At 37.5% G+C, this 14,414-nt stretch overlaps 1 protein-coding gene across 1 annotated transcript; it reads right to left on the bottom strand.

The window, feature by feature from the left end:
• Positions 1-1,421: 1,421 nt before the first annotated feature.
• ATP6V1D (ATPase H+ transporting V1 subunit D) lies at positions 1,422-14,242 on the bottom strand. The gene is made up of 9 exons (XM_010962284.3): positions 14,085-14,242; positions 9,103-9,220; positions 8,246-8,325; positions 6,746-6,813; positions 6,024-6,068; positions 4,949-5,052; positions 4,296-4,362; positions 3,087-3,165; positions 1,422-2,133 (listed from the first exon to the last, which is right to left on the bottom strand). Exons 1-9 carry the CDS (start codon positions 14,123-14,125, stop codon positions 1,992-1,994), a joined length of 744 nt encoding a protein of 247 aa, XP_010960586.1. The 5' UTR covers positions 14,126-14,242; the 3' UTR covers positions 1,422-1,991.
• Between the last annotated feature and the right edge of the window lie 172 nt (positions 14,243-14,414).

Below are 14,414 nucleotides of genomic sequence, written 5' to 3'. Positions count from 1 at the left end.
AGGCCAATAAATGCCAGAGGTTTATAAAGACACAGGAGGAATCCAGGGTACTTCTCTGGCTCAGTGCTTTAAGGTGAACATAAATTTATCTAAATTAAAAAGAAAAGAAAAACACTAAACAATCTAGGTCTCTACATCTACCTTTAATTTTTGCCTTCTAGAGAGGCAATACATACTGCTTAAGAACCAAGGCTCTGAAATCAAGCTACAATTGGCCTGCACTCCATCTGTAGATGTTCATACCTCATTACGGGGTTGGGAGGATTAACTCCTCTTACGCAGTTCAGTGTTATCTATTTTCAAGACTTACGAACTCAGCTGTTGGTTTTCCAATCACTACTTAATTGACGTTGAATCTGAGAATTTTATCCTGTGCACAAGCAACAGAGATTTCCTAAAAATCAGTTCCTCCAGGACAGGCCTTATGTCTTACCTTTACTCAAAAATATAAATACAGGGGAGATTAAAAGGATAGACGTCAAGGATGTAAAAATTCTGAAGGTAGACTGCCTGGATTTAAATCTGGGATTCACTATTTTCTAGCTTTTTTGTGTAGGACCAATATACTCAAGCTCCTTATGCCTCAAAATTTCCTGTGAAATGTGGGGTTAAAGTAATATGTACCTCTAATGGTTGTGATGAAACAATATAAATAAAACAATGTCTAGTTGGCACATAACTAAGCTATTTTATAGCAGGTGTTAAATGTTCACAAAATTACTTGGTACTTTAAAAAGCCTAGGCTGGGATCAGTTGATTTAAACAATACTAGTAAGGCTAGTGTCACAATTTCACTAGCTAAAAACTGTCCCATGGCCAATCACATCAGAAATGCCTGGAACTGAGTACAGGAAAGCCTGAGTAATCATGGATGGCTCACACCAGATCAAACAGTACTAAAAACCTCAGTCGCCTGATACGGCCATTCAAATGCCTCAAGTTGCTACTGCTTATGGAATAGTACAGTTACTTATTATTCTCAAGTGGGAACTAGTACTTTTTCTTAGAAGTACTAATTGGTGGGGGGGAGTATAGCTCAAGTGGTAAAGTGCATGCTTAGGATGCACAAGGTCCTGGGTTCAATCCCCAGTAACTCTTCTAAAAGCAAGTAAGTAAAAAAAACCTAATTCCCCACACCCCCCCCCAAAAAAAAGCAAAAAAAAAAAAAAGGTGGTAGTAGTACTAATAAGCCCTCTGAACTCATCGGCAACCACATCTTACTTCAGTGCCCTGAAACTCAGTAACCATCTCAGTAAGCTTATTAGCAAAACACTGAAACATGAAGGGAGAAAAAAGGGAGGCTGCCCACTTTTCCTACATGTCTACAGAGAAAGCTTTTTGGATGCCAATCCCATGTGCCAATCCAAGCATAAGAACACAATTTATTCTTGGCAATGAATTAATTTTAAAAAAGGAACAACTCATTTTTAAATCATTTTACTGTTTATACCATAGTCACATCTGAATTGGCAAAACTGTTCCCATGACAGACAGGACAGAGACCTGCCATTGAAGGAAAAAATAAGTGAAGGTTTTCATAAAGCTTGAGAAGTACCACAATAAGTAACACAAGGCTGGCTGCAGCAATCTCAGGTAACAGCGCCAAGGTGTGCAAGGAGGTGGGAACAAAGGCTGCTCCAGCAGTAGCTGGCCTACACGTGCTGGCCTGAGACCACTGCTGTTTCCTAAGGGGGAGTTCTTAATATGCTTGGTAAGCAGATACCTGTAGCACACATACAAATGGAGTAGAGTGACACTTCTGCAGAATAAATTCTACAAGTTCCTGGGCAGGTTCTACAAATCTCATCAGTGATAAATGGTTGCTGAATTATGATTTTGCAAAGGTAATCCCACAAAGGGACATCTAGAGAAATTTTACGACGAGTGAAATTCTTAAGCCAAAAAACAAATAGCCACACATACCAAACCTACACAGTGTGAATTAAAGTGGTGCCATGTTAGGGCTTCTGAAAGAACCAGAGCAGGAAAGATTATTCAAACAGGAGATCCTCATCCTTCTCTTCAGCCAGGAGATTAGCAGGCTCCATCACCTCTCCAGCTGCCCTCCGTTGCTCCAAGTCCTTCTCGGACTTTTCCTTGAGAATCTTTTTCTTCTCCTGTATTTTCTTTAACCTGTAAAATAAAGGAGGGAATCTTCTGAACATTGTTTCAGTACTAAGTAGAATTCATTTCTTCTAGTTTTGTAACAAGGATAGTAAACGCCTATAAAGTAGAACAAAATTCTACTTCTACAAATTTCAGTTTCAGTAATTTACTTATAACCCATTAAAAAAAAAGATTTGAGGTAGAATACACACATATTTTAAGCTAATAACTTGATTTTGGAAGTTCCTATTCTCAGAATGAATTAACTTTGAAATCCAACCCTTGATAATGGAACAGATTCTGAGCATTCAGACATTTATTAAAATTTTGGATCAATCAATTTGGATCACAACTCTGAACCTCACTGAAGGGCAGAAACTAAATTTTGATAATTAGATATCATACTCAGACACGACTCAAGGTCCAAGACAACCATGTCTTCCCTGAATATGCCTACCTTCACCCGTCTCCCACTTCTCTGAATCTGGCACACTGACTCCTGCACACCACCTGTTCAGTATTTATTCCCTGCTAGTTCTAAATGTTCAAGGCTAATTCATGTACATGCATCATTCCTCTCAACTCTGATTACATAATGCCCCCAAGTACTTTATACTTTCTCCTGGAACATATTCAAAATAATATACGTATTTGTTAATTGACTAATTAATTTCAGTTTATTTTTTATGTGGGAGATGCTCATTCTAAATCACTGTTTCATTTTAAAGAACTATCAAGGCTACTGAGAGTTTCCCTGAAGGGCCTAAGTTGTCAGATGCGCCATATTTCATATACGTGTGAAGTCTGGCACAGATTTGTCTCCACAGCCTTGGGCAGTCTTATTTCTTGCTTCTTACTTCATCAGAATAAAATACAAGTTGTACTAATTCTAAAGAACATAACCCAACAAGTCTCAGCAAATCGAGTCTTTGGAACATGGAAAAATTAAAAATGATCAATAACTGCCAATTCCAACAAACCTATAGAACTCTTCTCGCTCTCTCTCATCCAGCTCTGTGATGATATAAGCAAGGGTACGTTCAATCCGGGGAATGATGACTAGGGTTTAAACATACATATATACGTGAGAACTTCAAGCCTTTTTTCAAATTGCCAGTGATTATACAATAGTGACTTATTTTTTCTAATTGTAAAATAAATGTACATTTAATGCAAAAAAAATCATTAAGAAAAATAAAATGAAGTATAATCCAACTACCCTATGGTAACTACGATAAGCATTTTGGTATATGCCCTTCTTCTGTCTTTCCCATGGACAGGTAATGCTGGGCCATTCTATAAACACTGAATATACTGCATTTATATGAATATATAACATTGAACCACAGATGGTATTTTAAATAGCAATCCACTGTTAAAAAGTGGAGCATTGAGCAGAGAATATTAGTAAGTTGAATTCTGTGTCAGTCATAAGGTTCTAATTTATACAGAACTTGTCTAATCTGCTTCTAAAATGCAAACTCCTTGAGAATTGGAACTGTTACAAGGCCTGTTACTACCAAGCAGGCAGGAATTGTGCTTTGAGTTTTTAAAAAATGATATAACTTCCTCTTTAACAGACTAATAGAGCCCCAGCAAAATAAGTTTTTTGCTGTTCAAATTTTGCTCCTTACCTTAAAATTGAATAAATGTTTCTTTAATGAAAAATGAGTTTCTTGGGCAAAAAAGTACTGTGGTAACACTCAGCAGTCATAGTTTTAAAATAATGAAATGAGCAATGGAAAATAAATGCAGCGATTGGGACTTATTTTTAGAAACCAAGGAGAACAGCAGGAGAACAGGACCTACGGCCTAACGGAGAGAGATTTAAAGTAAAATACTTCATGTATTCGAAAGTTTTATCAATCATTGGAAAGAACTAAAGAAAACACTAGGGCTCTTAAGAAATACTTTCACCCTCTACTCACAAGTAACCAGAAAATAATAAAACGTTCCATAATTTTTAAATTACTGCTCTGCTCTGTAACTCCCCTCCAAATCATACACATAATTCTATCAAAGGGTTTATTAACACTTGACTGTTGTACTGACTCACTGCCCTTCCCACTGAGGAGAGGGGCAACATCTCATTCTCCAGGCAACCAATGCCTGGTTCCTGGCAGGTGCGTGACAAATGTGGAGGTGTGGACAAAAGGATGAACAACGAGCTCACAGCAGCTTACACTCACCATGTTCAATGGCATTTACACGCCTGTTGGTTATCTTAATAGCTTCATCCAAAGTAACAAAGGAAGTCTAAAATAAGAGCACAAATTAATAATGTAAGCACAAAGTCTTCCTAATCATGCCCTGTCACTTGGCTTCACCCAGATTACATGTGAAGAAAGCATCTGGAAACCAAGACTATGTCTTTTCAACATACTTAAAATACAGAAAATTCCTGTAAGATTTCCACAGAGCTAACATTATTTCCATTCTATTAGAACCTGTTTACTTTAGACTTACCTAAAACTATAAAACTGGCAAGAGGAGAGAATCACACACTAATGACCTAGATACATACTAACTGGCCACAAAGGGAAAAAAAATGGCTTTCATGCAAAAACCATATTATATTTTCATTTAAATCTAGTATTGACTGTCCCTGTTCTCACCTAGCCAAGACTGCAACTATACCACTGCACCAACATTTTGTCAGTAAGTACGGACAGTGGTGCAGAAGCCACTGTTTCAGAAATCAAAACTCATTTAGCTTGTTTCACACAGGTTCATGAAAACAGTTTGAAGTGCTGAGTGCAGAATGCTCTGATTCAAGCCCTGAATCTCCCCCACTCGGCTATCAGGCATCAGAGTGCAGGACTTCTCTGGCTCTTCCGCTTGCCTGCAGAGAAGCTAGTTCCACCAGTAGTTCCACGGCTTTGGCATAATTCCTCTTCAGTTTGGCCAACTGTTCCCCACCTCTGGCTAAACCAGTCAATTCATAACCTGAAAGAACCAGTCAGACAACATTCGTATTTAGAGTGAAAATAATCTTCCCCAAAAAGAAGATAAGTCAGAACAATATCGAACATTGAAAAACAAATTCACTAACCCTGCTAACTGCAAACAGGAAGTGCCCATTTGGCTCCCCAAACACTGTGGGACATGCTGCTGAATAGTTCTGCCCAAGGATACTATTCTAAATATAGCTACAGGAAAAGCTTTTGACCAATCCTCATTTTGCCAGCTTGCTGATTAACCCACACACGCCTTCCCTTTGTAGATCATGCGGCCTGATGCCCCAATACAGTGATACCCTCTTTTAACAGGTGACTCTCTATAATACTCCTTTATTCAAGTCGTACTAAATATTCTATGTGAACCAATTAAATATGAGGGCCAAAGAAAGAACATTGTTTCTATGGGGAAAAAAATGATTACTTTGGAAAGGCTCAGTAAAGATGCATTACTACCCAAAACATGCTGTCAAATTATTAAATTATAAAAATTTATAAAAAGTTGAGAGCAGGCTGGCTACAAAAATTGAGGAAGATTCAGCATTCAGACTGTATCAGTGTGTAAGATCTTATTCTACTTTAAAGAGACCCAAACTGGAAATTATAAACAATGCCTTATGAGTGTGGTTTATGCAGAAAGACAACATGGAAGTCTAACGTGGATTCATACTCAAAGAAAGACCATGGCCTTTTATTTTTAGAACAGCAAACAATTCTATATTTATATATTTCAAGGTTAAAATATTTTAAGCCATGTACAATGTTTTATGACTCTCTGCCATAATACTTTTTTTTGGTTAACTGATAAACTATTGTCCCAACTGTATCTGATAAGAAGGCTTCCAATACTGGAACCAGTGAACTCTAAGAAGGTCTACCTAACACCATTTTCCAGAATACAGTTCATTTAAAGAGGAAAGGGGAGAACCCAGAGACCCACAAGTAAAGTTTCAAACTTACTGTCAGTTCCTTCATGGTAATGTTCAAATACTGGCAAAGTAACACCTGTTAAACAGAGAAACATATGAATGCACAAATATGTCCTTAAAGTACTATTTCTTAACCATCATCTCTTGTGTTTCTTTCTCAGCAAATACTTAAAAGTCAAGAGATTATCTGGAATTGTAACTCGTTTCACTAAATGAATTTAGGAACCTGCCTTCTTAAGTGTTCATGCCTATTCAAAAATCAAATTATCTTGAGTAGTAAGGGATCCTGTTGTTACAATTTTTTTCTTTCAGCTTTGAAATATACTTAGTATACAAAAAAAACCTGCACGTGTTTAATGTATATATTTTGATGAGTTTAGACATACACATATACCCATAACACAATCACAATAATAAACCTATCCATTACCTTGTGTCTCTTTTCATGTGCGTGCATGTTAAGAACACTCAACATAAGATCTACCTTCTTAAGTTTTTAAGTGCACAAGGCCATACTGTGAACTGTAGGCGCTATATCATACAGCAGATCTCCAGAAGGTATTTATCCTATATAACTGTAACTTCATATCCACTGAATAACTAGCTCTCCATACTTCCCCCAGTCCCATCCCTTGGCAACCACCATTTAACAGTAGTTTTAATCATTGGGACATGGAGATCTTGCTATATAAACAGATTAATTTTAAATGTTACCTTTTCTCCCCTGAGGGTAGTAAAGAGTTGAATAGTTACCTGCTACATTATCTTTCTTTGCTCTAATCTTCACTTGGGCTTTATTTACATTTTGGATAACTGTGGTGCTGCAAAAGAGGAAAAGGGATTGATTTAGTTTTTAGACTGAGAAATAAACCAACATGAACATATCAAGCAATTTCAACAAGAGTAAGATGTCACAATTAAAAAATGTTGATGGCCCACTGTGGATCAAGTGCCCCTGAGGAAACACAACCGTCTCAGTGGCAGTTAACATGTGAAGTATGTTTTGATGATTGTCTTTTTTCAGAAAAGAACAATCACTGCTGCCAGTGGAGGGCCTCAGAGAGCAAAGAATGAACAATATTCAAATATCACCCTTAAGAACATGAAGAATGATTTTAACATACAGGGACTCCTTGAGTTTTCCATCAGACATGTGGTGCATGGATGTGACTTCAGGGATTTTCATTGCACTAATGTAATTTGGAGAAGAACATTCTTTCCTTTTAGATTTGTTATTCAAATCTTCTAGGTTTGGCTAAGCAGTTCAATTCCTCCACCCTGGAACCTGTCTAACATCCATCTGGCTTTGTCTGACTCTCTACCAGTTATTATCACAAAATAAAGTGTTTTCCCCTCGACCACCCTCAAACACACTCACACACTACTGAGTCCCTCTCTCTCACAGAAGTCAATGCAAGTTGTTATCATACAAACACTGGCAAAAATTAAAGTCTACTACTTCAAAAGGTCTTATGCCCCTCAAGCTATAAGACTGCCCATACGTAATGCTCCCAGATAACACAAACTAAGAATGGAGGCATTATATCACTGGGTAAAGAAGACTAAAATCAAAAACCCTGAAAACAATTCCATCTCTGCCCTTGAATAGTCATTTGACTTCAGGAGGGCACTGAACTTAAACTGAGGGTAACAATATTTGCCTGGTCCACCTCACAGCTTATTTGGAGAATCAAGTAACATAACTAAACATAACATATGTAAAGCAATAACTAAGCCATTTTTGTATGCTTTGTTAAGCATGTACTGACAAAAGCCATAAAATTCATGCCCTGTAAACAAGCAATTCCATTCTCAAAAATTTTCCTAAGGAAATAATACAATAGAAACAAAAATATATATACATAAGGATGTTCACAGCACCTTTTCCAATATTGTATAAATCTGAAAATCAACTCAAACACCCACCATTAGAGGAAAATGTTAACAAATTATCATATATCTAGAGAAAGATTATGCAGTTGTGAAAACAAGGGGAAATGTTTATGATACAATGTTAAATGAAAACAGACTATAAAATATTAAGTATCCTGTGCCTGTTAACTATGTAACAGATATATGTGGGTGGTAGTAAAGACAACAGTGTTTAGGTGATGGGGTTAAAAGTGTACTTCCTTATTATTACTGTATCATTTGTCTTTAATGCTTTTTTTAAAAACAAAAAGTGGCTTTTAAATGAAATTATGAACATGAAAGTACTACAGTTTTTCAAACACCCCATTTAAGTCTTCTTACCTGAAGTCCCCTGCTGTGAACTTGGCCTCAGCAAGTGAAAAGGCAGCTTCTCTCATCACTTCACCCATCAACATTTTAGTCTGGAAAAGCATAATCCAACAGCCAATTCAACAAAGTTCTTTTACAAGGAAAAAATCATATCATAATCATGTTCCTTTAATACCCATTGGTATTTTATGCCAGGTATACATGTAAATATTGATTTGGTAATGATAAAATTAAAAAATTTCCAATTTTGCTTCAATAATTGGGTTATGGTTACTAACAATGTTGCAAAATCACGAGTTTTATAATTCAAAGATTAGAATAAAGATACTAAGAAACAGAAAACTGAATCTTTATTACAGGGCCTATCTTATTCCTAAATTGGTCCATGCCAATTTGCTCAAATTAATCTCTTAAATTCACTGCAGTGCAGTCAAACTCCTAATGGCACAGTGCTTCAAAAATATATCTGGAATACTTAATGTTTGAAAATACCCAATAATTTTTTTTTCAAAGAGAAGAAAAATTGGGACAGGTGGGTAGAAAGTCACCAGACAGGCCAAAGGAGCAGTTATAAGAAATACTGGGCAAAGAGCATTTCAGGCAGAAGAAATAGCTAATGCAAAGGCCCTGGAGAAGAATGTTAGAAAAAAGCTCAGAATCAGATAAAAGTGGCAGGGAGGCGCCAGAGCAGATCAAGTGGGGCTTTTGGGGCAAGAGTAAAGAGTTTGAATTTAAATAATGAACTTTCTGAAACTTCTTACATTATAATGACATTTTTGAAAGAAAAAAAATTACAATGCCAGTGGCCATGCTGGATTTTCCACAGATACTTCTAAAATAAATACTGTTCTAAGCAAAGTTCATTCTACCTCTATTATCTTCTTAAGGATCTGTCGAAATCGAAGTGTTAAGGCATCAGATTTTTTCTTCAGGAGGTTTCGACCTGTCTGTGCTCCTTTTAACCGAGCCTTCATGATGGTCTGTGCCCTACAGAAACAGAGTTAAAGATATTTATTCCCATTGTTTAAAAGAAATAAAAATAGTTCCCTAACATGGTATTAAAATTATGCTTTTTTCCTTGATGTCACGGGAGTAAGAATATACAGCGTTTGTGGCTGATAGGCTTAACTGGTATCTCAATAGTATAGATTTCCACATTCAGTCTTCTACAAATGAAGTCTTTCTTATTTAAAACAGAAACAACTCTTTAATAAGTATTTAATAAATTACTTAATAAGTATTTATTAAATCATAATAAAACATATCACGACCCCTATTTCATGATGCCAGCATACTTTAAATATTTATATGACTTGTGAGTTAAAACAGTACGTTTCTATTGGAGATGTACTAAGGAGTAAAAACAAAAATCTGCCCACAAATATATACCAAAATTTAAAGTGCACTTAACCTTCAGCACCAAGAAGTCCACCTTAAGAGATTTATCCTATTGATTTACTCCCCGCATGTACACAAAAACATATATAAAGGTTAAGGATGAGTACTCCAGCCGTATTTGTAATAGCAAAAGGGTGGAAACAAGTTAAATGTGCCACAAATCATGGTTCATCATAAAATGGAATGATATGCAGCCATTAAAAAAAAGAGGAAGGTAGATCAACATGTGCTCCTGAAATTACATTGTCTTAAGTTATGCAAAGTAAGGGATAAATGTGCTTATATAAATCAAGAGAATAGTTCTAGAAAAGTTCATAGAAACTGGTAACAGTATTCTTTGGAAAATGAAGCTGAGTAAGAAAAAAAAAAGGATTTACTTTTTACTACTACATTTTGTTGTACCTTCTGCATTTTATTACCACAACCACTAATTACTTTTCCCATTAAAAGTGTGGCACTGAAGTGTTCTGATATCATTTTATAAATTTGTAAATGACTCTAGGTGACAAGTGACATAGAAGTGATAAGCCCCTGAAGTCTCCTTACCTCCTTATTTCAATCTTTTCCCATCAGAAACCCCAACACCAAAGTCAAAAAAATGACAGCGAAGTTGGCATTTCTGCTCTTGCTACCAGTTAAAATTTAATAATGGAAAAAGGGGGGGTAATAAGATTCAATAATAAATTGTATAACTAAGTCATTTGTTTAAGAAGATATAATTTCATATGACTGGTGTTATATAATCAACTGCAAAACAGTTTTTGTTAAACCTTTGGGTAAATCCTTAGATGATACTGAAATCTACTGCAGGCCAAAGGCTTCCTATGACAACACTGCAGCCAGAAGGGATCTTAGACATTATCTTGAGAGATAGGAAAATGAGGCTCGGAAAAGTGAAACAACTTTCTCACAGTCACTCAGTGAAGAAAAGGCAGAGCAGAATCTTCTTTTTTCTTTTTTTTTTAAATTGAAGTAGATTTACAATGTTGTGTTAGTTTCAGGTGTAAACAAAGTGATTCAGTTATGCATATATATATATTCTTTTTCAGGTTCTTGTCCATTATAGGCTATTACAAGATACTGAATATAGTTCCCTGTGCTATACAGTAGTCCTCTACTGATTATCTATTTTATATATATTAATCCCAAACTCCTAGTTTATCCCTTTCCCATTTCCCCTTTGATAACTATAAATTTGTTTTCTATGTCTGAGTCTGTTTCTGTTTTGCAAGTAAGTTCATTTGTATCATTTTTTTCAGATTCTACATGTAAATGATGTTATTTGTCTTTGACTTACTTCAATTAGTAAGACAATCTCTAGGTCTATGTTGCTGCAAATGGCATTATTTCATTCCTTTTTACAGCTGAGTAATAGTCGTGTGTGTGTGTGTACACATTCATCCATTCATCTGTCAATGGGCACTTAGGCTGCTTCCATATCTTGGCTGTAAATAGTGCTGTTATGAACAATGGGGTGCATATATCTATTCAAGTTAGCGTTTTCTCTGGATATGTCCAGAAGTGGGATTGCTGGATCATGTGGTAAGTCTATTTTTAATTTTTTAAGGAATCTCCATACTGTTCTCCGTAGTGGCTGCACCAATTTACATTACCACCAACAGTGTAGGAGGGTTCGCTTTTCTCCACACCCTCTCCAGCATTTATTATTTGTAGACTTTTTGATGATGGCCATTCTGACTGGTGTGAGGTGATACCTCATTGTATTTTGATTTGCATTTCTCTAATAATTAGTGATACTGAGAATCTTTTCATGTGCTTGTTGGCCATCTGTATGCCTTCTTTGGAGAAGTGTCTATTTAGATCTTCTGCCCATTTTTGGACTGGGTGTTTTTGTTTTTTTGTTTTTTTAAGCTGTATGAGCTGTTTGTATATTTTGAAAATTAATCCCTTGTCGACTGCATCATTTGCAAATATTTTCTCCCATTCTGCAGGTTGTTTTTTGTTTTGTTTATGGTTTCCTCTGCTGTGCAAAATCTTTTAAGTTTAATTAGGTCCCATTTGTTTATTTTTGTTTTTATTTCCATTTTTCTAGGAGATCCATCTAAAAAATATTGCTGCGATTCTGTCAAAGAATGTTGGCAGAGCAGGCTCTTGAACCAGGCTTCTGACTCCAGTGACTTGCCCAAGTCTCCAAGGTTCAAACCTAGGTCCACTGTACCCCAACTATGTGCCATACTGCCTCCCCTCCAAGATTATAAATCGCATCAGGTGAACAGGTCTCTTTGAAAAAAAACTCACTATCAGTGGCTGACTCTGCACAGACTGTCCTCATTGGAGGTCTAATCAAGTAATGCTGGTTCAGTTTCCAGCCTGAGCAGGAGCCATCCACCCCAATGTGTACATTTAACATACTGTGTTGTTGACATTAACCACCAGAACTTAGACTCAAAGAGTTGAATCAAATTTAAGTCCAATCCTAGTACTGCAGATTGCAGCAAGTTTACAGTGAAAAGGTGAACTGGTTGGCAAAACTGAATTTACCATACTAATTTTAATTTTCTCCTAGGTAGTGGCACCTCTGTGAAACAGAAAGATTTTAATTCCTGAGACTCAGAGACTGACTTGCCCATGGGCTTATAGCCAGTACGTAGTAGAACCTGGATTTGACTGACTTCTGTTGACTCCAAATCCTTCATGCCTCTTTTGCTTCCACTGTAAATTTATTTTCCTCTCTCTGGTGCCTAAGTGGGTGACAACCCCATTTCACAGGTTAATTGTAAGGTGGAAGTGTCTGAAACAGAAGTTACTAGTGTATTTTCTAGTCCAGCTCTTAAAAAAAAACCAAAAAAAAAAAAACACCTGTTCTTTTACAAGTTCCAGAGCTGCTCAACACTTCAAAAAATGTTTGACCTTCAGCTAGGATAATGACTTTGCTTACAGCTGAATCAAAGACATCTGACTACATGACAAAGTACCTGCTGATAAGCCGTGGGGAAAATTTTAGAGAAGCGGTTAATTACAGCACTTGATTTTCCTCTCAATGGGCAAGCTAAGTGCTCTCACAGCAATTTTCACCTTCACAAACCTATTCTTCTTATCAAAGCCCAAAGAAGTGTATTTTCACCTCTTAGTCAAAGTTAAAACAAAAACAAAAAAAGTTAACACTCTGACTACTATCACAGATAACACAGCCTGATATTAAAGCAGTAAAGACCGATATTATTCAGTAAACATTTGAGGGGAAACAGCTGAGCTCCATTCCAATTTGTGCACAGGTGATTAGGCATTTTGAAATAAGGGAGGGGAGTGAGAGTGGATGCAAGTAGAGTGAGAGGCTGTGCAGTGGAAATGTGATCAGGCCAGCTGTGTCTGCTAGCAGGCAATTAAGGAAGGGAGTTCAGAGGCCTAGAATATACAAGCAGTATATTCTCATGCCTGCAAAATGAGGTTTCTCAGTTAGGCATTTTACTGGGGGCTGGAGTCCTAAGAACAAAGTCTTAGGTTGCTAGAAGCCATGCTAGAGTTTGGTGGTCTCTCAGTGCAGAGGTTTGGAGGAGTCAGACTCATTAACTGGGAGTGCTACAGTTCTTACTACCCCAGGGGAGACCTGATGCTTATCTATTTCACAGCATTGCTTTTCTCCACAACTGACTTGCTTTCCAAAGTAGCTATTAGAAAGTCAGAAGGCAAAGGTAAAAACTAAACAAAAACAAAAACAAAAACAAAGCCCTCTTCACTTCATTAAGAGTTATATCCACTCAGGCAGAGACAGAAATCTAAGTTTAGGGTTTAAATGTAACTCTTATTTTAAGAGTCCTTGGAGATGCTGAAAAAAAATCAGGATGAAGAAAAACAAAAGGTAGGACCACAATCAACAGATCTAAATGTCAGAGTCAAAAGTGATTTTCTGCTTCTCACTGAAAAAAGAGAAAGAGGAGGCAACGGCAAATAAGAGCAATCTTCACTTTCCACACGTTATGTTAGGCACATTTGAGAAAACCTCAAAATTTTCCTTACAGACTAGTCAAACACCTAAGGAGCTACGCTTTCTTCTGCCAAAGAATTCAGGCCAAAAGAGAAAGCTAATTAATTCAACGGTCCAAGCCATGGGTTCATTCAAGCAACATTTTATGTGGACTTAATAACCAAGACATCTCTCAGCCTGGAGAGAGCTCACAGTTCAGTGGTAAATATATGTAAATCAATATCCACTTTACAATGTGATGTGTGATACTAACAGTAAAATCAGCGGACCTCCACAAAAGCCAGCTGGCCGGGCCTGTTCTCACGGTCCACTCTGGTTCACCCAGAGGAATGTGTGAGGGACCCTTCAGAGGCCCTCGGCCCGGACTCACGAGAAGAGACTGGGAAAAGCTGAGAGTCGGCCCAGGAAACAAGGAGCTTCACTGCTGGGCCAGGGTATGGAGAGACAGCGGCTCCGGGCAGGCGTTCCTTAACCTATGAGTGCTGCTGGTTCCATTGTTTTACTTACATTCGCGAGGGAAAGATCTCAATTCGGTCTTTGCCTGACATTTTGACGATGACTATTCGGCTCCGGTCCCTGGCCGGGCAATCGTGGCTGCAACACCACCAGCCACTGAGTCTTCCTCTACCCTGAGTCAGCTGGTTTTGTCACGTGACTCCCCTCGCGTTGCTAAGAGGCGGCCTAGCTCTGCCTTTTTCACTTCCGCTTCCTGTTAGTATGGGGATTGGGGGGGACAGGGCGAGGACGGGAGATGGTGATGCCCGGATGTTGAGGCGCGCGCACCCTGGAACCGCCCCTCAATTCCGGTTCGCCTTTTAGCCCCTCCCCCTCCAGCTC

Source organism: Camelus bactrianus, chromosome 6 (assembly GCF_048773025.1).
Source record: "Camelus bactrianus isolate YW-2024 breed Bactrian camel chromosome 6, ASM4877302v1, whole genome shotgun sequence".
NCBI classification, from domain to species: domain Eukaryota; kingdom Metazoa; phylum Chordata; class Mammalia; order Artiodactyla; family Camelidae; genus Camelus; species Camelus bactrianus.
Note: the sequence above shows the minus strand (reverse complement) of the source record. Positions and strands in the feature narration are given on the sequence as shown.